The following is a 23,916-nucleotide window of genomic DNA, read 5'->3' on the forward strand; positions in this document are numbered from 1 at the left end:
ATAAAATAGAACATTTAACCTAAAATAAAACAAAAGGTTGCAACCTAAGCAAGGGTTTGAACATATGTGGTTTGAAGGAACTTATACTGCAAACATGATCCTGATGATTGGGCTGGAGGAATAATAAAAATCAGAACTGAAGAGGACGTGGCGTTCCAGCTTCTCGTCCTCAGTCCTGCTCCGTGCAAAGCTGAGAGGTACCCTTCCCCATCATGCATCTCCGTGAATGTTGTGATGCTCCATTTCCACTGCTGAGATCCATCTAGCCTGAGTTCGGTGACATATACTGATCTGACACCGCAGCAATACATTCCCATTAATTTTTAATGGAGGACACTTTTCAAACTCTGTGGCTCTACTTTGTGCCCGCTTTAATAAAACATATCTAGACTCCGTGCACACTTGTAGACAACCTCGGTGACATTATTAGGATTTTATTTTCAATTTCGAAATTTTCAAACAGATGCAAAGCAGACATAATAAAAAAAAAAAAAAAACTGCATCACTGACAAGAGAGCTGATCTTGATATATCAAATTGATGCAGTGTCTGTTTAAAATCCTGCCATGGCAACTGAGAATTATAATTGGCTGGGCAGATTTGCATTCTGTTTTTGTAAATGACAGTATAACCCGACACCTCTGATGCAGGGATCCTGAATGAATGCCCTTGCATTAACCTGTTGGTTATAAGAGCAATGGTGAAGGCTGTGACTTCAAACCTCAAAACTGAAAAATAGGGGTTGAAAATCATGCATTGTTAACATCAAACATGTTTGATAAATTGAGAACTCGGATCAGATAAAAAGGAGGGGGAGAGCCCCTTTTTGAAGTAGCGAAGCCAGTGTAGCCAGCATGTTTGAAGGACAGCTGTAGGGGAAAGGTGAGCAGCTAAAACGGCCGAGGCTAACCTGCATCCAACCGCACGGATAATGAAGGGGGATAGACACAGAGCTCACAGGTAAGAGCGTTAGAGAGAGAAGAAAAGGAGAGCATGAGCATGCATGTGTGAGAGAGCGCCGGGTGTCTCAACGGGAAAGATGCACCGCTGTTGGTGTAGGTGAGAGTGTTCAGGATTTGAGAGCACATAATCACTCAGAGTTATCATGAAAACTAAGAAGAGAAAAAGGAGAATGCACTGTAAGAAAAAGGGGAAACCATGAACAGCTAGAAAACGTACGCTGCAAACTTTGTTGTGTTCTTATTTCCCGTTCCCGTGTGAATCCGCGCAGATTCCTCGTTTCGGCACAGCGGAGTTGCCCAGAGGACTCTGTCGACAGAACCCAGCATACACTTTCCTGGTTGTGCTGGAAATCCAATGCCAGTGTTCCATTTACACTCAGAGACCTCAGGGGCTGGAGGCCTGTTCCATTTAGATGGGTGATGACAATACGATCCGAGCCACCAATGAGAAGCATTGGACGGCTGTCACCAGGATCTGAAGAGAAAATAAGGACATTTGTTATCTTGTTTTTTAAATTTTATTTTTTTTTTTTCTGGAGCACAATTTGTACTGTTGAAACATTAAAAGCACCAACTGACCTCAAAGAAGGACACGAATACATAAAAAAAAAGAATAGAGAGAAAGTGCTTTTCAGATATGGGGTTAGAGAAACAAAGAAGGACAGTCGTCATGCCTTCACCTTCAGAGTTAGAAAGCGTTGCATAAAGTAAGAGTGAAGTCCAAATCTAACACCAGATGAAACAGCACCAAAACAATCGAACAAAGGGTATTTTCAACAATTTAAAATAAACTGATGAGATTAAAATAAACTGTTTAATGGTTTAATTGACCGAGCGAGCACATTCTCTGACATCAGGTTCGCTTCCTAAATTGGGGCTTTATTAACCCGATCTTCCACACAAGTTACAAAAAATACCAAAACAACTCAGAATGTCTGATCACATAGCCGCTTCACCTTATCCCTGTAAATCCACTTCCAGTGGTCAGACATGTTTCATTTTTCATGGAGGTTTGAAAAGGCTCTCTTATACAGCGACTGACAGGCTGAGCACCAGCAAGGGAACGCGAGACACAGTTTGTCTATAGGCTAAAAGATCAGACTGTGTGTTTGAGGCAGTGGCACTGAAGTGAGTAAAGATCACACACCAACATCGACAGTAAATGGACCAAAGTGACATTTGCTGTTTTATGTGTTACAGCTGACCCGATATTTAGCTATTTAGAAAGCAAACTGACGTCAGAAGTGCACCTTTCAAGGTCCAAGGTTTATTTAATTTCCTGTGCACAACAGATTTATTTTTGGGGTGAATGTCCACCACAGCAACATTTATCAATTTGAAGACAGCAGGTGTCATCACGAAAAAAAAACAAAAAACTAAAAGGGAATGTGACTTATAAAGTGGATTGTGCGTCAGCAGAACCCAAAAAAAAATAGAAATGGCATTTAATTTCTTGGCGCGAGTCAGTCGGCAAACCATGAAAAGCATGAGGGTGTTGTTCAGTCAGATTTAAGTTCTGAATGACAAAAATATGATACCTTTTAACTCTAGTCTGAGCAAAACGAGAAGAGATTAAATCAAGATTAAATCTCCAAAAAGAACATTTGTCCTGTGGAGTTTCAACTTCACTCACACTCAACACCTTAATATGTTTTTCCTTCCCTGCTGCTCCTCATCTTCTGGTCTCACAGAGCCTCTATCTGGAATTTGTATTCATGAGCTTCTTTACAAGTAATGGTAACCCCATCGTTATCCCTGTACCGCGATCGCTCTCTGCTAAATTAATATTAATGCATGTGAGCACTGGGTTCACTTAAGTTTATGGGTAATCATATTCAGTTTATTCCTGGTAGGACACCAGTCACATTGATTAAAAGCAGCAACGGTGGCGTTCTCCCCAGTTAGGTGTGTTGCGCCTCCAGCTATTTTCAACCCATATATGCCATAGTGACAACACCTTTAAAAAAAAAAAAGAAAAAAAGAAATCATCTTCACTTTATGGTTCAACGCGCGATGCAAAAATATACGACACGAGGTTATGCTTGTTTGTGTGTGTGTGTGTGTGTGTGTGTGTGTGTACGGCGGACCACCAGAACACAATACCTCGTATTTGGTTGTTTTATTTAAGTGGGCTGTTTTGCTCATCAGGACAGATTTGTTAGCGGCATCGGGCATTAACATTAATCAGGGTGACGCCGGGTATTGTCTCTGCACAAAATACTCCAGACTGCTCCCACTTAAAATCTCATGCTCATTAATTTTATCATTATACCGGCCTGACCACGTCTACCCAGTCCCATGTGGGTGATAGATGTGGTCACTGCTAAACCACATTAATCTTGCCCTACCCAAAGCTGGTGAGCACCGAGGTGATGATAAGCTACAACTCCGCTCCAGTTGAACGGGGGAAAAAAAAATAATGCCCTGTTTATTATTAGAAAAAGGAAAACATACCTACTATGCAGATTATGTTGTTTCCCGATGCAAGTGTGCCGCTCACCTTGTTTTGCTCTGCAAGATCTCCTGTCGGGCTGCAGGATGTATCCTTCCGTGCAGCTGCATCTGTATGACCCGTAGGTGTTCGTGCAGGTTTGGCTGCACGCGCCATACATGGCACATTCATCATGATCTTATGGAGAGAGGAAGAGAGTCATTTGTAACAAATTAGGTGTGCTCAAACATGACCCAAATACATAAAGTATACTTAATGTGGCCTCACTCTAACACCTCAGGCATAATTACTTTTATAACCAAGGAGCCTTTTTTCGGAGCTGCGGTACCCTATAAACCGCTCTTTCTCTTGTCTTCCCCAAACAGGATCAAATCCAGGAAGCGTTGTTACTTTGATTATCCTCTTCCCCCCCGTCGTAATTATGCAATCGTATGCCATGAGTTCAAGAAAGACACCACAACTCTAGAGGCACCTATGACAAAAAAAAAATTAAAAAATCCTGTCTTCTTCCTGGCTGTCAGAAACCAGGTCAGTGGCATGTATGAACAGGGTGGTAAAAAAGTACCCAAAGGTCATATTTTGTAAAAAGAAAAGTTATTGTACTGAAATGTTACCTCATTCATGTGAAAATCTTCAATAAAATTGACTTATACCAAGGTTTTAAGAGTAGTGTGTCAATGGAGGTACTTAAATATTAAAAGTAGGGGGTCAAGGTAAATATATATATGTATATACATTATACATCTGGATGGATATCTATATACCGATATATATCAGACCGCTAAAATAGCATCTAAACATTGATACAGTTATAAAGGAGAAGAAGCTGTCATTCTAGTGACATCAAACTGTTGCAAATGGTTTGAGCCATGCATTGTTTCAGAGGAAAACACCATGGCTGCATTAAACAACACATGTTCCCAGAGGTTCTGGAAAAGAGGGGAAAAAAGTTGTCTACGAGTTTTAACACAACAAATGTTATTTGAGCTACGGGATATTAAATCATCGTTGCTTTTCTTTCCCTCTGGTGTGCTTCTTTATGAAATACAAACATTTAAATGATTGGCTATCTATAAGCAGGTCATTATCGGTTATCAGTATACAGCTGAATAAACAATATATATATTAGGAATTGCTAGTTTGCATAGGGCTGCGACTAGATTGGATTTCTCTCCATGATTATTGTGGCCAAACTAAATCATGATGACAATATTATCACAATATCTCTAGAAATTTTTAAAAAAAGTAGCAATCAGACCTGTCTTTATATATTCTCTTACAACTTTTTTATTCGTATCTTTTTTACATTTCGGCAAACTGACTACCCTCATAACACGAGTGTTTACGTGGATGGAGTCTGTAACCCTAAAAAAAAAAATAGACAAAGGGTACAAAAACTCAATTACTCGTGAAACTCATAACCAAAAAATGCCCAAGGCCTTGCATCTCCACTGGATTAATCACACAATATATTATCATAGTGTAATATTAACATGATATCAATATTTCATTTTTTTAATAAAATGGTCACCTTAAATATGGTTTAGCGATATCACAACATCCCTCATGCAGTTTAAACATGGGGTTCTTCAGCTCTGATGCACTCTGCATAGTAACTAGCAGTCAAGGTATCAAATAAATGTATTGGAGTTAAAAGTTGAGTATTTGCCTCTAAACTATAGTAGAGTGGAAGATGGAAATACTCTAGTGAAGTTCAAGTACCTCAAAATTGCAACTGTAATAGTACAATGCTTGAGTAAATGCACCCCAGTAATGGAAAGACGGAGAGAACGAGCCAAAGACAAACTGTGTCCTGTATCTGCATGTAATGTACTGTACATGAGGCCCTGCCTGCAGACAGATGGTTCTCGTACACCCAGCACCTCCTGCTTATTCATCTGATGGAAGTCTGGCTGAGGGCAAAGGGAGACGTGGGGAGGAGTGCTCCATGGCAGGAGCCCCCCCCCCCCCCCCCCCCCCCCCCACTGCTCCCAACTTGTGCAGCTGAATCCTACCTCTGCAGCTCGTCCCGTCCTCGCCGACCTCAAAGCCGTCAGCACAGAAACAGAAGGTGCCGTTTCTCGTCATGACGCAGCCGTAGCGGCACCGGAGCTCGTGGCAGGCTGACAGGAGCTCTGCGGGGGGGAAAACAAGAAAGACAGTCTGAATTGGAGGGAAAAGGGCATGAAAGGGGGTGCGTGGTGTGGGAAATTACTTTTTGATTTGGGAAATTACTTTTTTTTTTTTTATTTTCACCTTGTCGTGGCCCCTTTCAGTCACCACCGCTCCCTTGTCATTTGATCACAAGTTTAGATAAGAGGTTTTTTTGCCACGTGGAAATGAAAGTGGTGTGATCGTACGGGAAGCTATTTGGAGAAAAAAAACTCTAAACTAAAGGATAGCTACGGCAGGAAATAGAAGTATCACTGCAAAAGAAATGAGAGTGTGGTGACAAAAGATACGGACTGGTGAAGAGTTAAAAGTCATTCTTTCAACTCAAAAGTTTTCATGAGGCTTAACTTTTGAATTCCACAATTCCGTATGAATTGTGACCCAGCAATCTAAGACTTCTGATGAGTGTGATTTAAACTTATTACCAGCCTCGCATTATAAAAGGAGACATTGATTGAGTGGTAGCAGCCCCCAGGAAGTGCCAACATTGTCATCTCTCATGTATTTTCTGAATGTTGTGATTGGTGATGATGCTCTGTATAGCGCTTATCTTTTTTTTTACAGAAAGGAACAAAGAACGGCTAATTATGGCGTGATGAATGTGCCGGCAGAATGAAATGGCACAATTGAAAATATAACCCCTGCAAAACAAAGCTTTAATTGCGCAGAGATTGATACGCCGCTGCCGAACATTAATTAATGTCAACTCGTCGCCTGAAAAAGATAAAGGCTTGCATTGATCGTTCTTCGCGTTCTTCTGCGCTAACCGCCTCACGACGTTATGGAACGCCGCAGCTGCGGACCGCGTCACTTCTTGACAGGCTGTATTTACATTCAGCAGAGTGGTGGGAAGCCCAGCGGCCAATCAAAGCGTTCAGTTATCATTACTTTGTGGATGAAAACAGAGTCACCGGTTTTGATTTTTTTGTTTTCTTTATTCTTCAAGAGGCGGAATTACGTGACGTCAGTGGATCCGACACCTTTAAAAAAAACACTCAATGAGTTATCGGGAGACCGTTTTTCATTACAGTATCTGACTTCCATCGTGAGCTCGCTGACACATTGAGATGAATGGCCCGGTCGGATTGTTTGGAGAGCAATATATAAATCCAGGTGACTGCTTGTTGGAGGCCAATATTTCTGCTGATAGCCATGAAAACTGTGAGAGGAAAGGAGAATACGGCAATGAAATACGGCGAGTGAGTGTCGACTAACAGGTCTTACTGAAGTTGAGCTGTGTTTGTTAAAATGAGTTTATTTTACAGTGAAATTTCGCGAGAGATAATCATAACACACTCACAGATGTAGCTCTAAACTCCACTGAAGGGTGTACAAAATACCTCAATTGATATTAAAATATGCAGGCAGCAAAGTGATGGCTCTGTTACCTTTCACAGCTTCAGAGAGGGCCGAGACGGAGCTACAGCGCTGAACTTTGTGCTTATTTGATTTTCATATAGTCGGAGGAGCTTTGACTGACAGGGGCCCGAGTGGAATATGACTGCATTTTCATTTTTGCGAGGTGATAGAGAACAAACAAACACTGAAGTATTGAAATGGTGAATGCCCCGTAGCCTTTGGTCTTCCATGACCGGACACAGCCTGCTTGGATATTTATTAATACTCCTCACCGGCTCGTAGTGGTGAAATGATTCTGAGGGGAGCAAAGGAGCCGGAGCTCAATCAACTTTAAAGAGAATCTACAAAACAAACTGTTTCGGCGGGGCACGGCTTTGATTTTCTTTGCTTTAAGAGATGCGTTGTTGACATTCATTTTGTGGCAATCTCATATGCAGCTATTCGCCCACAAGGAAAGTGTGAGTGTCTGTCAGGCTACCCGGAGGTTGATCCACACTAATGCTGCATTCCACGAAACACGGAACTTGTGAACAGAAGTGCAAGTCGGAAACTCACCGACGTCACAGCGGCACGTCCGGAACCTTTTACCTTTTCATCACTTTATACTTCACATAGTGTTTGTGACGCCAAACACCTTTGTAGTCGACATTTTCCTTTCCATTCAGGCGATTCATGCTTGATAGAAGTCTTTATGAGCATGCATCAGGAGCCCACTACCCCCCGTCTCTTTCTGAGCGCCCTAATCTGTCAAATCAAATGCTGTAATTGCTTGTGAACATCACAGACTTGCCACACGAGCGTCTGTTTGCTGCGGGCGGCCGTGTTCTCCAGAGCAGATGCACCGGGATGCATTTGGATTGGAAGACGGAATATTGACCAGGAAATATATAATTCAGACTGTTTATGGGTTTGCAGCATAATACTGAAAAGTCACCCAGTCAAGTTTAGTAGACACATGAGATGGTGGCAACCTGTTTGTCAGAATAAATTGTTGGCATTGCGTTTTTGTTTTTTTTGTTTTTTGGAAACCATGTTTATGTTTAATTTGTTCATTTCATACACATCCTGTCAACATTTCTACAATACATATCGTATCATGCACAGTTTACATGCTCACCTGTATGCACCGACTCTAATGTCAGGAGGAAGACGGGACGGTGGTCGTGCAAGAGACCACTGTTCAAAATGGTATTTCAACATTCATAAGCACAAAACCGCTGGGTATTTTTGACATGTTGTCCGGACATTTTCCAGCCATTGGCAACAAATCTGGACCTTGTTGATGAGACATTCGACAATTTCCAAGAATCAAGTACATCAGAACACCATCTTTCACTAACCCTAACCGAGTGGGTTTTGTGCCTCAACATGACATGACTATAAGTAGCCTACAGCATCGATACAACATAAAAATTGAAAATCGAATAAAACATTAAGTTGCAGCACAAACAAAAAAGTCAAGTTGAAAGATAGACGGACGTAAAGTTAAGAAATAAATTGCCAAAATGTATTCTGGTCAATAAGACATTTCTTAATAAACAAGGCACGACGCAAAGTCAGTGGAGTATTAGAGCCAGTGACACATTCATACATCTCATTTGAGAGAGCAATCTTTTACAAACACAAATAGACCGTACATATTATAAACATAATTTGTTCATGCATGAAAAAATCATGAACACACATTTCGCTTACATTCAAATATTCAAACCTACTGCATATTTTATGATATAAATTGCATCTTTATTCACATAAATAATGGAATATTTTAACTTCAGCTGGAAATCACCTTCTTATCTCAATTGCACATAATTGCAAATACAAGCTGGTTTACTTTTTCTCCATGTACTAAAATACATCTAATCTCAGGGTGATTTCAAACCCGTAATCACATGTATTACTTACTGGGTGTTAAGAAAATACCTTAGCGCTATACAGCATTAGCTAGGAGCCAAATTGTTCCCTGACTGCTGAAAGTAATCACCGAACTGCGCAGAAAATGGGAGTCTTAAGCAATGCATGCAAAGGATATTTTCACAAAACAAGTCATTTATCTGCACCAGGACACACAGACCCTGGGCTACCTTACCAAACATGTCAAAAAGTTAAGCAAGGTCCCAACAATTAAACACGACTATATTAAAGGCCAGCAAGAAACTGTCTTTGTCAAAGTTGGTAAAAAAAAGAAAATCCTGTTTGGGAGCTTTCTGCACTCATACAGTCCTTGGAGATGTAACCCTGTCTCCTCAACATTATGCATATATACCACTAATTTGCATTGGCTAAGAGGTTTTGTAATGAATTTTCGTAATGAGGGAATGTAATGCTGCCAGATTATGTCTTTTTTTTTTTCCCGTAAAGACAAAATGTTAATGTGGAAGGGAGGGCTTATCTCGGCGCATAACATGTGTTGAGTCAGAACGAAAAAGAGAATTTCTCTGATCCGACTTGCCGAAAAGCTCAAAGGTGACGGTAAGGTTTTCTGTTAGTAGCCTCAGTTAACTGAGTGCCCACATCTGTACTGCCTGACTGATGTCATAATGTTTGATTACAGTTTATCTGATACCGCTGAGTTGTGTTGCTCTTACAACCACGGAGGTATAATGAAATCTGGATACAGCATTGGAGGAGGGGGCCCAGTACATTCCCATCAAAGATGCCAAAAAAAAGTTTGACATCCGAGTATAAAAATACCCAGATCTTCTGCATTGTGGGGCCTATACAGCACGCTCACTGGAGACTTTCATAAGCCAAGTCTGCTAACTTCTGATTGAGCACTTGGCCAACTTGAATAGGGATAAAAGGATTTAATTGTGCAGCTTGTCCAGACTTTCCATTTGTTATCGGACCGAATGGATGAGATTCTGATGTGATGCTGAAAATAAAGTTTTCTGCGTGCCTTTTTGCATTATGTGACACAGTTTGGTCTCTATTTAAAATTTCTTGACCTCCCTATAAGGTCGTCACTAATGTTGCTTGAAGACTACTTTGCTATGATGTCATATCTTTGTGACATGTAGAGCAGGTTGTCATGGTTGAAGGGGGTAAGCAAAGGACCTTTACCGAACCAATCATCAGAACAAATGTTAGCTATGTACGTTTCTGTGATGTTGCAACTTTACATTTAGTTGAATTGGAATTAATGTATGTTTATCTCTCGTCACAATGCTGTGCTTATGCTCTGGTTAGGTCTATGCACAAAAACAACTTTGTTAAGGTTAGGAAAACATTGTGGTTTGGCCTAAAAGACCTGTTTTGGTTGCCACAATCAGGAATGGAGATGGCTTGATGCTTTGAATATCCACTGGTGTGCCTCACTGGTGATGCCACATCACAGCAGCTCATTCCTTTACTCTATACCTTAAGTGAAGCACGGTTTCCTTTATTTTAAGAGATCAGAGTAAGAAGAAAATCTAAGGTGTTCATATTTCTGAAGGATGTAAAGTATGCCTAGAATAAAGCAACATGCACAAAGGCATTCATGTGAAAACACTCGTATTGTATATTCATACATGCATACAATAATAGAAAAGCACTCAGAAAAACACACAACCGTCACTTTGTGGCTGCCACAGTTACAGAATGCATTTTCAGCTCAATTTAACAAGAGATCATTAAAGTTTTACCCTCTGAAAATGAATGCAACAGTCTGCTGGTGAGCACTGTTAGAACATTTCTTAATGTGGCGAGCGCCGGCATAATGTGCCACTGATTATGACATAATATGAAACCATTGCATCTATCTTGCTGTGCAGCTCTGAATAACTCATGTTTAACTGGTAATTACCACACAGGGGTGAACTAAATTAGAAACATGCAGTGAAAAGGCATTCTTTTCCACATAAATGGGGATTTCTTCCTGATCAGAATACATCGCATTTCAGCCTCTACCCAGTCAAACAGGCTCTGAGTTACATTTACTTTCAACCTTTGCCATGGCATCCAAGTTTTCTGTTAACAGGATGACTGAAAGTCAGGGTTACAACCTTTAAACCTTAATTCACTCGAGCTACTCTGTAGCTGCAGCTAACAATAAGAGGTGCCCGCCAATCATGTCATGAAGGCCAATCTGACAGCCACAGCTGAGAGGTGGTAAAAAGACATCCTTTCAAATAACGTTAGATAACAGAAAAAACTACTATGAGAATTTTAACTGTGGGCTAAATGTCATAAGCACGACTCCATCTGCTGCCTTCAAAACAATATTTTCTGTGAGTATGAGCAACTAGCTGCAAAAGCAAAACATTTATTTAGAGGAGGAGGATGTGTTTTTGGTTGTAGTGAAAGTTATATGGAGTGAGGTTATGAAGGACGTATTGGACTTGCTGGACTAGCGAGCAGCACTCCTAGCAGAGAGGAGCAACGTAATGCTCCACAATGAAATGACAAACCACTGAATACAATGAGCCATCATGACGGCGATGGAATGGGAGAAAGCCCAGGTCGGAAATAATCGGAATCACTCCCACCTACAAGGAGCCACATGCCGGGAAAATGTTGTCTGCTTGGATGGATACATTGACAGGAGCTGCTATCTCTCTGAGACATTAGCATTTGAATGGCTCAGAGTAAACAGACTTTCTCTGCCGCTTCCGACTGTCATGCACTTTTAATTGGTGTGTGTCAATTAAATCAAAGGAAAACAATGGGTGTAAATGAACAAGTTCTTGACAGGCTGCCTTACAGGGCTGCAAAATGAAGCAGCGTTCTGAATCTGCAGTCTTCTGCTAACTTTAAAAAACACTTCAACGTGTAGGCTGTTTGGGTTTGAACTGTCAGGCAGGAAGTGGCACAAAATACAAGAAGATGTGTAATAGTTTAACAGCCCAATCGCCAGAATAAATCTTGGCAAAGTACTTTTCTGCAAAACCAGAGATCAGTCAAACTTCAACTTTTCTTACTTTTAACAATTCTGTGCTCTGGTTAGGTTAAGGCACAGAAACACTTGGTTAGGTTTGGGAAAACATACTACTTGTGCTTAAATTGATTGTTTTGGTTTCTACAAACACAGTTGGAGATGTTCTGAAGTCCCCTAGAAAACCCGGTTTCGACGCTACAAACATGGCTGGGAATTTTCCCAAAGTCTCCTTCAAAATCTCCAGTGGTTGCACACAATGTTGAAACGCAGACTTGATTTTATCCACGCTACTGAGCTGTGCATCAGTTTACAGACCGTATTATTGCTCAAGTTCATATCAAAATAATTGATCTCTGTCTGGTTTCTTTCCTCCTCTAAATAAACTTTGGCAAACCTTTACACATTATCCTCAAAATCTGGTTAGCTCCTGCCTGACAGGTGGGTCATAAAATACGACGCTGCTTCCAGCCATCTCTGTTCGCTCGCCTCTCGAGCCCGTGTGTGGACCCCATGTGACCTGTTGCATTATTATTCATCGCGTGGTACTCGCACACTTCCCTGTTGTGAAGCTGTATGCAAAACGACTACATGCCGGGCTGAAGATATTCAAAGCTAATCCTCATATCTGCTCAAAGACGCCAGATGATCAGCTTTCCCTCCTGGCAAACACAGAGTGCTGCGGGGATTGCATATCTGCCACTGAGTCCGCCCGATGCCTTTCATATATCTGTAGCTATGCATTGCTACCTCTGAGAACGTGAGTCAACAGTGAAGTACGTGTAATGGCATCGACAGCCCGCAGATATGCTGTATGAAGGAGTATGGTTTCGTCAGTTAAAGCTTTTCATTTATTTTCAAAAACTGACATTAACAGACACCCTTGCATGCCGTCTCCTGCAATTGGAGGATAATACAGCTGTGATGAAAGGCCCATTGGCAAAGAAAGAGTCAAATTAAAAGAACTGTAGCCACAGAAGCCAGAAACTGCATACTTTATTCCTTCTCTTCTCTCAAAAGTATAATGCCTGCACCTTAAAAGAAGTGACGCTTGAAGTTCAGAGCGCATGCAGAAATATTCATGAGCTGGTAAACAAAACAGTAAACAGGCTGAGCCCAGTCATCCACCTTCACAATGTAGAAAACTCAGATTTATAAAATGTTGGAATCGCTGTGAATATGCCATTTAAATGTAACTCGGTCTGCATTCACCACAGCAAGCCCGGTCTAATTTGCAGTCTGGTGCAGTCTAATTTACCCTAATCAGATGTATCAACAGAATGATTCTAGCAATTGCACAAAATTAATTCCATCTGTTTTCACATTATGCCTGTTTAAAAAAAAGGAAAAGAAATGGCGGGTTGAAATACGGAAGGCTCGGTTATAGTGTATTTTGAGAAAATTATTGTTCGCTTAAATTCTATCAGTCATCTGGAAATCTGCAATGTCAATATAGCTCTGGCAGACCAAATGATGTGCTTGAATTAGAACAAACCATGAGGTTCAGCTTTCACAATAGGGAGGGGAACCAGCCAATTTAAGGCATAGATACTGTTTAATTAGCTGCGTTTGTAATGAATTTATCACACAGTATAATACATGGCTGAAAAACTACTTGTACTGATCAACCCTTGCAGTTCTGGCAATTAAGATAACAACAGTCTTACTGTCTATAGCCAGTAAAATCAATCTGAAAGGGAATATTATTTGACTTGTATGCCCTTTTTTGTCAAACCTCTAATTATAAAAAGGAAGAAATGTATTCATTTTTCTTTTTTCCATGCAGTGGTGGCTGACAGCAATTTGACTGGTGCAATATCTTTGGGTTAACACTAAGTAACTGATAACATGACCTAAAAGCCTCAGTTTCCCAGGTGGAATACCATCTTACCATAAAATGAGTCTTTCTAAATGCTGAATGTTGCAAACATAGGCAGTATAAAAGAAACCGAGGTAGCAGTAACAATGACATCGCGCATTGAAGCCTTGAGTTTGGCATTTTGGTCATCCCCATCTTGGTGTTTTTGGAGTTCGAAGAGACCAAATTTGGACAAGAGGGTGGAGCAACACAGGTTAGTTCCATTGCACATGCTAAGTTATAAGCTAATGCGCTTGCCAGCTAGCTTAGTTAGCATGGAGGATACATGATTCATGTTCACTTTTATATTAATCAGGGTGCTAATTTTGGCTGGCGAAAAAACAGGCTTACTGTTTACTCACTGGAAGAAAAAAACAGCTGCTGAGCGAGATATTGGGTGTTTCATTTGATTTTTATAAACTGAAGTTCTGAGATGAAAACATGGACAACACCCAAAACACGTTAATGTATATGTACACAGTGGTATGCATTGCTAAACCACTATCCTGATTGAAGGGTAACTATGGTAGCCACTCGTCAAACGCAAGACAGCTGTACCCAACCTTATCATCTATTTTACTCTAAATATGATTCAGATTAAAAAAATGTACATTGTGGCGCAATAAAAAAGACCCAAACCTTAAGATTGACATCATAAACTCATTACTAACCGATTACTGTGCTAATGAATTAGGTGAGAATTGGGGTCATTTTCTCATAAGCTTCCATACAGCCCAACTTCTTTTTTGAACCAGTGGAGTCAAAACCTGCTGGTCACTGGAAAGGATGCATGTTCAAGGCACTTCCGCAGCCATAGACTACTTCCACTTATTTTATACAGTCAATGTTTTTTAAAGGGTTTCACTAATGGTACATAACCGATGCACTGGGGACTCGGAAAAAGGAGGAAAAACATCTTTTATAACTGTTCAGTACCAAGCTATTGTGTGCTCTAGTCAGTAGCGCACCACAGAAGCTGACAGCTTGTCTCCTACAACTCTAACTCTCAAGTGTCTGTCAATAGATGCCATGGGGGACGGCTATCCAGAAGCCTGGATCTTAGACACAAATCTGATCCAGACATTCATCCAAAAAAAGGTTCAATCTCCTTCAGATCGATGCATAATATGCACAGAAGTTGCAGTATCACTCATAGTTCATATCATCCTACACAAAAGTAAAGAGAGCTCAGACTTCAGTTAAACAAGTTTGGTTTCACTGACAGCAGCACTGAATGTTTGCCAAGTTGGGGGCAGAAAATTCACTTCACACCATTACTGACACAAAATGTCACACATCTACTGAGCGGACCACTTGAGCAGAAGTTTCTCAGACCAATCCGCGTTCAGCCACACAGATGGCAGAGAAAGAATTGTGAGCATGGCACTTTCCCTCTGCCAAGACAAACACGAAGCCTCACCATGGGCGAGAAAAAAGGCTAACCCAAGGCTAACAGTCAGATTGCCCCATCTGGCCTAATTATGGTTTCCCTTTAGAGATGGCCATGGCCTTTGTGTGTGAAAAGCCAGTCTTACCCCCAAAACTCTGTTTGCAGTCAAGGCCTGTAATTAATGTGGGACCAAATTAGGATGCAAACCCGACACAGGAGGTACACCCGGGCTGGCTCAAGGACCTTTAATGAGTGGATTTCTCACCCATAAATTAGAGGCTTAACCCATTCTGTGGGTGTGTAGCTGTGGTTGGGATCCTCTGGGTGGCAGGAATGACAAGATTGATTTCACAACGATGAAATTGGGTCATGAATTCCCTGGGGTTCGTACATTCAAGAGTTTCCAGAAGTATGTGCAGGGAAACGTTATTTGTATAAGATGTGCAGTGATTGGAGTGACACCATTTATTGACAAGGCTTTTGGAAAGTTATCTGAGGAGCTTAAGTGTGTCGGCTTTGATGTGACACGGAGCTGTCCGGATGGTCTAGAAGGTATAATTTTCCCCAAGAAATTGAGAGATACAAGCACATATACATGTAGTTCTCGAAAAAAAAAAAAAAATGTAATCCTGTAGCTCAAACCAGGGCTCAAATGTGACAGTAAATGTTGTTAATCCCTCAAAGCACAATTCGCTGAGGGATTTCAGAACTGGTACACTGCCAGGCTTCTGACATGCCCTTAAATATTGGAAGAAACATTACGGGGTGTGGGTGTCGAAATCTTCCTGCAAACAATGAAATTTTAATTCTAACCACTCCTGAGGAAGAAAATCCACCGTAATAGGATTTGATGACACCAGATTGTTTCCTCATATTAGTGAGAGTAATGACATGAGTGACAATATCTATGCCAGATTGTGGAACAACAAAGTAAGACGCATGAAATATTGATTGCCAGTGTCTGCTGTTATTTATATACTGTGTAGTGGGGCCTGGCAGTCAATCCTAACCAGTGTTACCAGGATAACGAGGTCTGGAACGTCAACTCCTTCAAAGAGCCAGGCCAAGCCTGGCGCAGAATTTAAAATCAGACGACTTTAATGTCATGTAATACTTTGACAAATTCCTCGGAAATTACTTTTTGAATCACCGAACGCATCTGTATCGACAGCAGAAGTAGGTAATAACACTATTGGAAATCACGGCCCCATCTCTTGCAGGGGAAGTGGCTGCAAGGTAAGAATAACACAGTAAAAAAAAAAAGCAGAGCACGGGCGCTGAGAGAGGAGAGCGATCACTTTGACTACTTACTGTAAATGTTCCATCCATTAGAGGGGCAAAAATTTAATAAATATGCTAATATGTTGCAGTCTGCAAGGCTGGTTGGCAGCACATTTTCAACCTACTGAGAACACTTAAAAAAAAAATAAAAAAAGTTATGGAGCTGTGTTCGTGGCTGGTCGTTTCGGAACAAGAGCATCACTTATCACGGGTCCCCTTCACCCCAGGAGAAAAGTGTTTGTTTGTTTGAGTTGTCGTAATGAAAAGTTAATCAAGTGAGATAATTGAATGTTGTTCGGAGGCAGAGTGTGGGAGGGAAGGTGCGTGTTTGACATTGTTTATTTTTCAGAAGCTTTATCATAAGATGAAAGTGCGTTAATGCTTTCGGTATTATCTTTTAGTGTCATAATGTCAGAGAGAGAGAAAAAAAACAAAAAAACGATTAAGGTAAGTGTTCGCCGGAGAAGATGAGCTGAGGAGACAATGCTTCCTCGCTTCGACGTCAGTAATGTGTTTTTTTTTGTTTTTTTTTTACTTTTCAAGCCAATGTACTCTAGAAGGCGACTCTAATTTAAATCCCCCAAACAGCTTAAATCAGTGCTTTCTCTGGGGAGGGCAGACCCATTGCCTTTGACAAGTTGTGCTGTGACATGGAAATCGTCGCCGCATAAAAGTCCGGATTACCCTTACGTGGCAGAAATAGATACGCGGATTTCGGAATCAAATACATCGAGAGAGGCTGTCATCTCAGAGTGCAGGGGGAGGCGGGCGCACCTCATCATTGCAACGTACGGAAAGTACTCAGAGGATCATTTTTGCTGATGGTTTTCTGTTAGAGTGAGTGAGATCGACACAGGTTGACACTGAAAGTCCGATCGTGTACTTAATCACAAACAGCTTTGCTCCAGGTAGCAATTTGTGACATCGTTCCGTCTTTTCTCTCAGTGTCGTGAACCTAGTTATTAATTTCACGAGTCTTTTCATTTTGCGGAATATGTAACCAGCATTTAAAATCCAGCCAGGAATGCTGGGAAGTCAGTCACAGCTGCTGGTGCTGAGGGATCTGTCTATATGGTGCATTCATGTTTTTACTATGAATTAAACTGGCCAGGATCACACGTGTCCAATCATTATCCACAAATAATTAACAACAATTTGAGAATGTTGAACTTTCAACAAACACACTAGAACACAAACGCACTACAGGTCAAAGCAGCCACAGCAACCACGGTCAACAACAGCAAAGAGACGACGAGGGGGAGAAATTCCCCAGACTCCCTTGTAAAATTGCTCAATTATGTGAGTTGTTGAGGCAGAAGGAGTTTTCTCAACTTTATAGAGCAATGTTTCTCACAAATTCTTAATCATTCGGGTCTTCTTGTAAATTCGGCATATGTTATAGCCTTGTTTTAGGGCGTGCTGCAGCCCCCTCAGCAACTCTTGTTCCTGCATTTGTCCCAGTTCCTTTTATTATTTAAGCTCAAAAGTGATGTGAGCTCTCCAGACTGACAGGACAAGTTGTTTCACAAGCCTTGAGGCCTCAATTCTTGAAAGGCGAAGAGGCGAAAGCGATGAATTGACTGATAATGTTTAACTGGGATATTCTGGCACCTTTTTCCTCGAGCTACATTTTACACTGTTCAAGTACCTGTTAAGCTAGGCGCTAACTACCTCACTGAAGTGTTTCTTATGCAAGATCATCACTTGCTGTAGCATCGCTGTTCTGTGAAAAACACTTGGTTATAAAAAAAAGTCTTAATGCCGTGCTCTGCTTCCAGCTTTGTGACAATGCATTTTCCAGCTTTTCCAGGTTGTTCTTCTTGCAATACTTCATTCGGCCTCGACAGATGTACTTATCGTAAGCCGCTTTGGACAAAAGGATCTGCTAAAGGCCCTCAGTGAAGATGTACATGTAAATAATAAATGGTGCACCCTAACGTATTCAACATATTCGTGGCGAGCAACATTTGACAGTACTTAAATGGGCCGACAGTGACAGTCAGCAGCGGTGTTCATTAAAAAAACAAAAAAAAACTTCACTGCAGCCGGTACAAAAGACTTCCTGAATCTCTCAGAAGAGCATCTCGGCGTGACAGGCCTGTCACTAAAAGAGCTCTTCAGCCTGCTAAAAGCACTGAACATTGGATGATTGTCCTTTTGCATGACACTCTCGAGCCTTCTACCCATTCTTTAAACTGGACCGCTTGACCCAGGGTCCACTGAGCGCATTGACTGATCTAACACTCGGGTCATGCGTGAGCCTATCGTCAGCACCAGAGCTACCGACGTTATTCGGAACCCACAAATTCACACAATGGCAGGAGCACACGGAGAGAATTACAGCTCGTTCAACTCGTGTGAAGCAAATTTAGACAGAATAGATATTAAAATGCTGAAACAGAACACCGATCTTATTCCCCCCCCCCTCAGAGAATACACTTAAAAGCTTCGCACAAACAGAAAGTGGAGAGATTGGGGAGCAACAAACTTCCCCAGTGCAGGGGGGGAAGCTCAGCATCAGAGGCTACATGAGGATGAAATGGAATAGCGAGCGCCAGCAATAACTGTGGCAGCCCTGCTTGTGTTGTGAGCAGCGAAGCAGCTCTTTCATTGGCATTGAGAGAGCGAGCACACGCGTGACAGCTTAAACAGAGCACTACAGTGGAGAGGGGGGCTCTGGATATGTCTATATAGTGCGCGAGTCGAGTCACTCACACTGTGGTTTTTGCAGTGCGACTCGAGCCGCCTGAGCCGGCTTCACAGGCCTTTTTCCTTTTCTACAGGCTGAAAGGTTAACAAAGCATGAATTATATCCATTGTGTCGCTGTTTTGATATTCAAATTGACCTGTTTTTTGGGGGTTTTTTTCTCCGTGCGAGGAGGCATTTCCGCCGCTCTGCACTTTCACGCCGCTCGACACGCGACGGTGACAGATTCCGCGTTAAATGTCAAGTAATCACGAGCCATTACCGAACGGGGTTATTAATGATGAACGTAATGGTTTCGGGTGGAGCCTAGTCAGGGGACCAAAAATACCAGGGTGCTTATTAATGTGTTGTCTAAATGTCAGCAGAAGTGACAGACGTGAACTGCATGTTGTCGCCGTATTAGCAGACACCTCGTCACACGTATAACCGCCGCCCCCGAAAAATATAACGCTCACTCTGAATTAGAAAGGAAACTGCAGCCGTGACATAATTGCTTTTCAGTTCAGGTAACCAGAAGACACAGAGGACGACCCGGCAACATCTACCACCATTAAAAATCAATAACTTAAATGGTTGTTGATTCAGGTTGTGTGCTATTTCCATCAATGAAAGCTAAACTGCTCGCTCCCGCAACAGTATTTACAAAAAATATGATGGAGAAAAAAAAAAACATCAGAGCAGAACTGCTCTTTCCTTGTGCTCTCCACACAGACTGCACACAGCAACAGATGTTTTTTTCCTGGTATTTCGAGCTAGAATCACAAGTAACATGCATTTTTTATGTGGATCTTCGTGTAATTACTGTTGCTGGCTCACTCCAGCTCCCAGGTGCGTGCTCTCCTACCTTTGCATCGTGTGCACTGTAAGAAAAAAATAAATAAATAAAAAAATCCCTATGATGGCTGAAGCACGGTATTGCAAGGTCATGGAAAAAAAAATTAAAAATTCTCATAGCCCTGCTCGAGCCAATATTCACACTGCTGTGAAAACCGAGCCCGGGCTGTGATGTTTTATACCATGCATCTGGCTCATAAAACTTAATGCTGATGATCTGCCAGGGCATTCACACTCAAACAGCAGTGTGCAGCATGCGACTGAAGCCAACATGTAGAATCTTCACACAGGAGTTTTCCAACCAGCTCTGTATCACCACGGCGTCGGTATACGCTGCTGAACAATCAACGTCTCTCCATTTTCGCCTGCACCCAGAACACCCCCATTTCAGTGCCGCTGTGTCAACCACAGATTGTTGTTCCGCGTTTTTGTACGCCGGCATCCACCGACACAAAGAGTGTAGTCGGCTGAGGACAGAAACAGCCCCCCTCCTCTCCCTCCTCTCCCTCTCCCTCTCTCTAGGATCGAGTAAGGGACTCTAGATCTAACTAGATAGTTTGTAACTGCCATACATCCAGTAACTGGCTGTGATATTGTTCCTGGACCGTGAAAACGGAGGGCTTAAAGAACTCTGAACTGAACTGATTTTACAGTGTAATCAGAGTTCTTTAAGGTAAGAAGGTAAGGCAATTCTGATTAAATATGAACCCTGATCCTGATCATTCTCTACTTCTTGCCAAAAATGTGTCTATTCAGCTGTAATGTTACATTTGTGACCGGCATGCAGCCTTTTCCTGTTTCACAAAAACGCACTCGGACACAACCTGCAGTATGTCACCCATCAGCCGGAGTGTTCACAGGTCTGGTAAGGTGCAGTGCATTCTGGATGTTGTAGGTTTTCTACCTTTTGAGCAACTGTGACCGGTTTCCTCTGGGCATGTAGCACCAACCTCACATTTCCATCTTTCTACTCCATAGACAGTTTTATGCAAGGAAGAGCCATTTTTCTATCTGAAAAAATATGTTCTTAAATGTGAATATAGCATTTGTACAGCATATACATAGCATGTACAGCATATTTTGAATGCTTTTGACTTGTAGAAATAATTTTTATAGTCTACAGTCAAAACTGTAACCCACCACTATCATAATATTATACAATATTACTACTTGAGGAAACTTAAGTCAGAAAAAGCAATATTAGAAAGATAGACTTTAACCAATTAAGGCACGCAGTGGTATTGTATAGTTTCTGTTGCAGCATTTAGGTGCTGAGTTCGGCACAAATTCATTGATCAATGCGACATAACTTTCAAAGTGAGAGGCTTCAAGTAAGTTTCTCGTAAAAGCCGTGATCACAAAGGACCAGATGAAGATGTTTTCTCTTACGAATTTCTCTTTTCCTGAAAAGTCATAAACATTGTATGACTTTTGTGACCTCATGTGACTGAAAACGAATCACAGAAAAAAATATAGACATAGCTGTATTTTAAACACTACAAGGATTTATATCAAAATCTATGAAACGCTGGATTCAGTTTGAGTAAAATGGTCCTTCATCCAGTTTAAATATGATATTTAGCAAAAAAGTCAGCACTTACTTTACTTATTTTACATTCTTGATCTATTTATGTCTCTGTTTGCTTTTTGGAAAGAAAATCATCGTTCTCCACCAACTGAGGCTGAGGCATTTAGATTTTTGTCTTGACAGTTTCCAATGCACATTTAGTATTCCCACCTCTAACAGAACAACATTCTGTGTAGCTTTTCCTTAACACACTAAACACAGTCATTTGGCATCAATGGGTTTATAATGAAGCTCACATGTTTTAAGCCGTTAAAGCATAACTAAATGACAATCTGAATGTCACACTTTAAACAATTTGTGGTGGTAATGAACAGTAGATGGAATGTTAAGCCACATATCTATCTTTTATCATCCAGCTATGTCATTTTATATGCTATATATAGTCGAGGCTGCATCGCTGACACTCACTGCGAGACAGACAGCAGCGTGACAGCGTTGAGTTGGCTTCATTCTATCAGTGATCTGCGATGACACTGCTGTAAATGTTGCTATCACGATCCGGTCTGCAGTCACAATTCTTCACTGTTTCCAAAGAGCGGAATGAAAAAAAAAAAAAAACTCGACAGCGCAGCTCTGACTGTAATTTCTATCTAATCATTTTGTCTTTGTTCCCTGAACAAAAATACAACCCGAAACAAAACAATTCTTTGTTTTACCACAAATTTTACATGTAACACATTTTTGGTGAAAAAGAGCAAAATATTGAGTAAACACTTTGAGCAGACATGGATTAAGCATCGAAATTAAGCTTTCATTTTTTAAATCTTGTGAGAGAGGCCGAGCCAATGTCTCCAAACTCGATCTTTTAAGCTCCAGGCTGTTCTATTTCTCACAACTATGCTCATTTGGAAGACGTTTGTTTATTGCTAACTCTCCGGGACCGTCCTGGAGATAACATATGACGCCTGATGCCGAATTATGTTTATTTAGGGCTCGCTCGACGCAAGTGGAAGAGACTTCAGAGATTCCCGTGGCACAGCCGCGAGCGTGCGATTACGAATGAGCAAGTTTTCCTGAAGGTGAGCGAAAAGAGTTTGGTGGTTTTCCATCTGGGCACCTCATATCAAGGCCTCTCGGGATGTTTCGGCATGTATATTCATAAGAGGTGGGCAGGAAAGGGAGGGAAAAAAGTTTTGCGAGAGACCCAGCTGGTTGCCTAAAAACTTCTCTTTGGTGACCTCAATTCCTCCTGCTTCCCAGGGAGTTTGGTCCATCCATGCGGGACTAAGCGTACTGTACAGTGTGTTTCCCCAAGTGAACTTAAGCAGAGGGGTCGGCCTCACACGAACTCAGAGTGATATCTTTACCGTGGAATCAAAAAAAAAAAAAAAAATGTGTCGAAAGACTGCGGGAAATGAATTTCCCTTTTTTTCCCTTCCTCGCTAATTTATTCCTTGTGAAAGAATCAATCTCTCCGCTGCTTTAGGCAAAGAAGTCAAAGCAGCTGACTGCAGTGTTGCATTGAGAGGTGGATTGTTAGCATTCAGATCACACATCAGAAAGTGGCTTTTGAAGGGAGTTTGGAAGACAGAGGTGCCATGTAACCCACAGACAAGCGACGTGTGAAATGGTATGTATTTGGGAAGAATAATGTTAAATCCCTTAAGGGGTTTGTGCAAGGCCATAGCAAGGCAGGCAAAAAAAAAAATGAAGGAAAGTGGAAAAAGATGTTGTTGGAGCCACAGAAAGCAGTTTAAAAACTGGTATTTCCTCATCAAACACAAGAAGAATTGCATTTGCGCGCGGCACGGCGGATCACTTGCTGAAAAATATTAACAGTATCAACTTTTCATTTCTCAGTTTACAACAAAAAAATTTGCGAAACAGGAAAGTTGCCCTCACGGTAGAAAAGAAGTGTGGAGTGTCACACAGAATGAAATATGCAGCAGATCTACTGTTCGGTAGTCTTGGGCTTTAAAGATAGCTGACATTCTAACCCTGACTCTCTGAGCGAAAAAAAGAAAACATTTAAATGCAAAGCAGCACATCCAAATTAAAACCGATGCATAAGAGAGCACGCATGCTCCTGGGTTTAGCGAGGCTCCATCCTTCGTTCAACTCGTCGCATTTTTAAAGTTGAGGTGAGGAAAATAAAGTTTGCGTGAGTGGAGAGCGGAGGTGTCGAAACCAGAATTACTCAAGAAAAGGATCAAATGCAGTGTAGCAACAATGAATATGTTGCGTAGGAGACTGAACTTTTTGGAGAGGCGAACGACAAAACTTCAAAAGTCAATCTGAAAAGTGCTTTTTGGTAGATGTTTTATTATGATTATTAACTAATCAAGACCACTTCAGGTACTCATTATAAGATACATTAATTGTATTTCTCATCAAAAGTAAAAAACAATCAGATTATATGATTATGTTATTTTTAACAAGGAAAGAAAAGAAAAGAATTGAAAAGAAAAGAAGAAAAAAAACTTCTTTCATCCTTTTGTTTTACTCTTGGTTCAAGGATG

The 23,916-nt window shown here is 41.3% G+C and overlaps 1 protein-coding gene across 7 annotated transcripts in view; it reads right to left on the minus strand.

Annotated features, from left to right (window-relative positions):
• The window catches only part of lrp1bb (low density lipoprotein receptor-related protein 1Bb), a 301,330-nt gene that overhangs the window by 167,292 nt on the left and 110,122 nt on the right, over positions 1 to 23,916 (minus strand). For all 7 annotated transcript variants that reach the window (XM_030428474.1, XM_030428470.1, XM_030428475.1 and 4 more), the window contains 3 exons: positions 5,429 to 5,548; positions 3,462 to 3,590; positions 1,179 to 1,436 (listed from right to left, as the gene is read on the minus strand). In XM_030428474.1, the coding sequence (XP_030284334.1) occupies positions 1,179 to 1,436; positions 3,462 to 3,590; positions 5,429 to 5,548 (507 nt within the window). The remainder of the gene's footprint in view (positions 1 to 1,178; positions 1,437 to 3,461; positions 3,591 to 5,428; positions 5,549 to 23,916) is intronic.

Source organism: Sparus aurata, chromosome 9, assembly GCF_900880675.1.
Source record: "Sparus aurata chromosome 9, fSpaAur1.1, whole genome shotgun sequence".
NCBI lineage: Eukaryota > Metazoa > Chordata > Actinopteri > Spariformes > Sparidae > Sparus > Sparus aurata.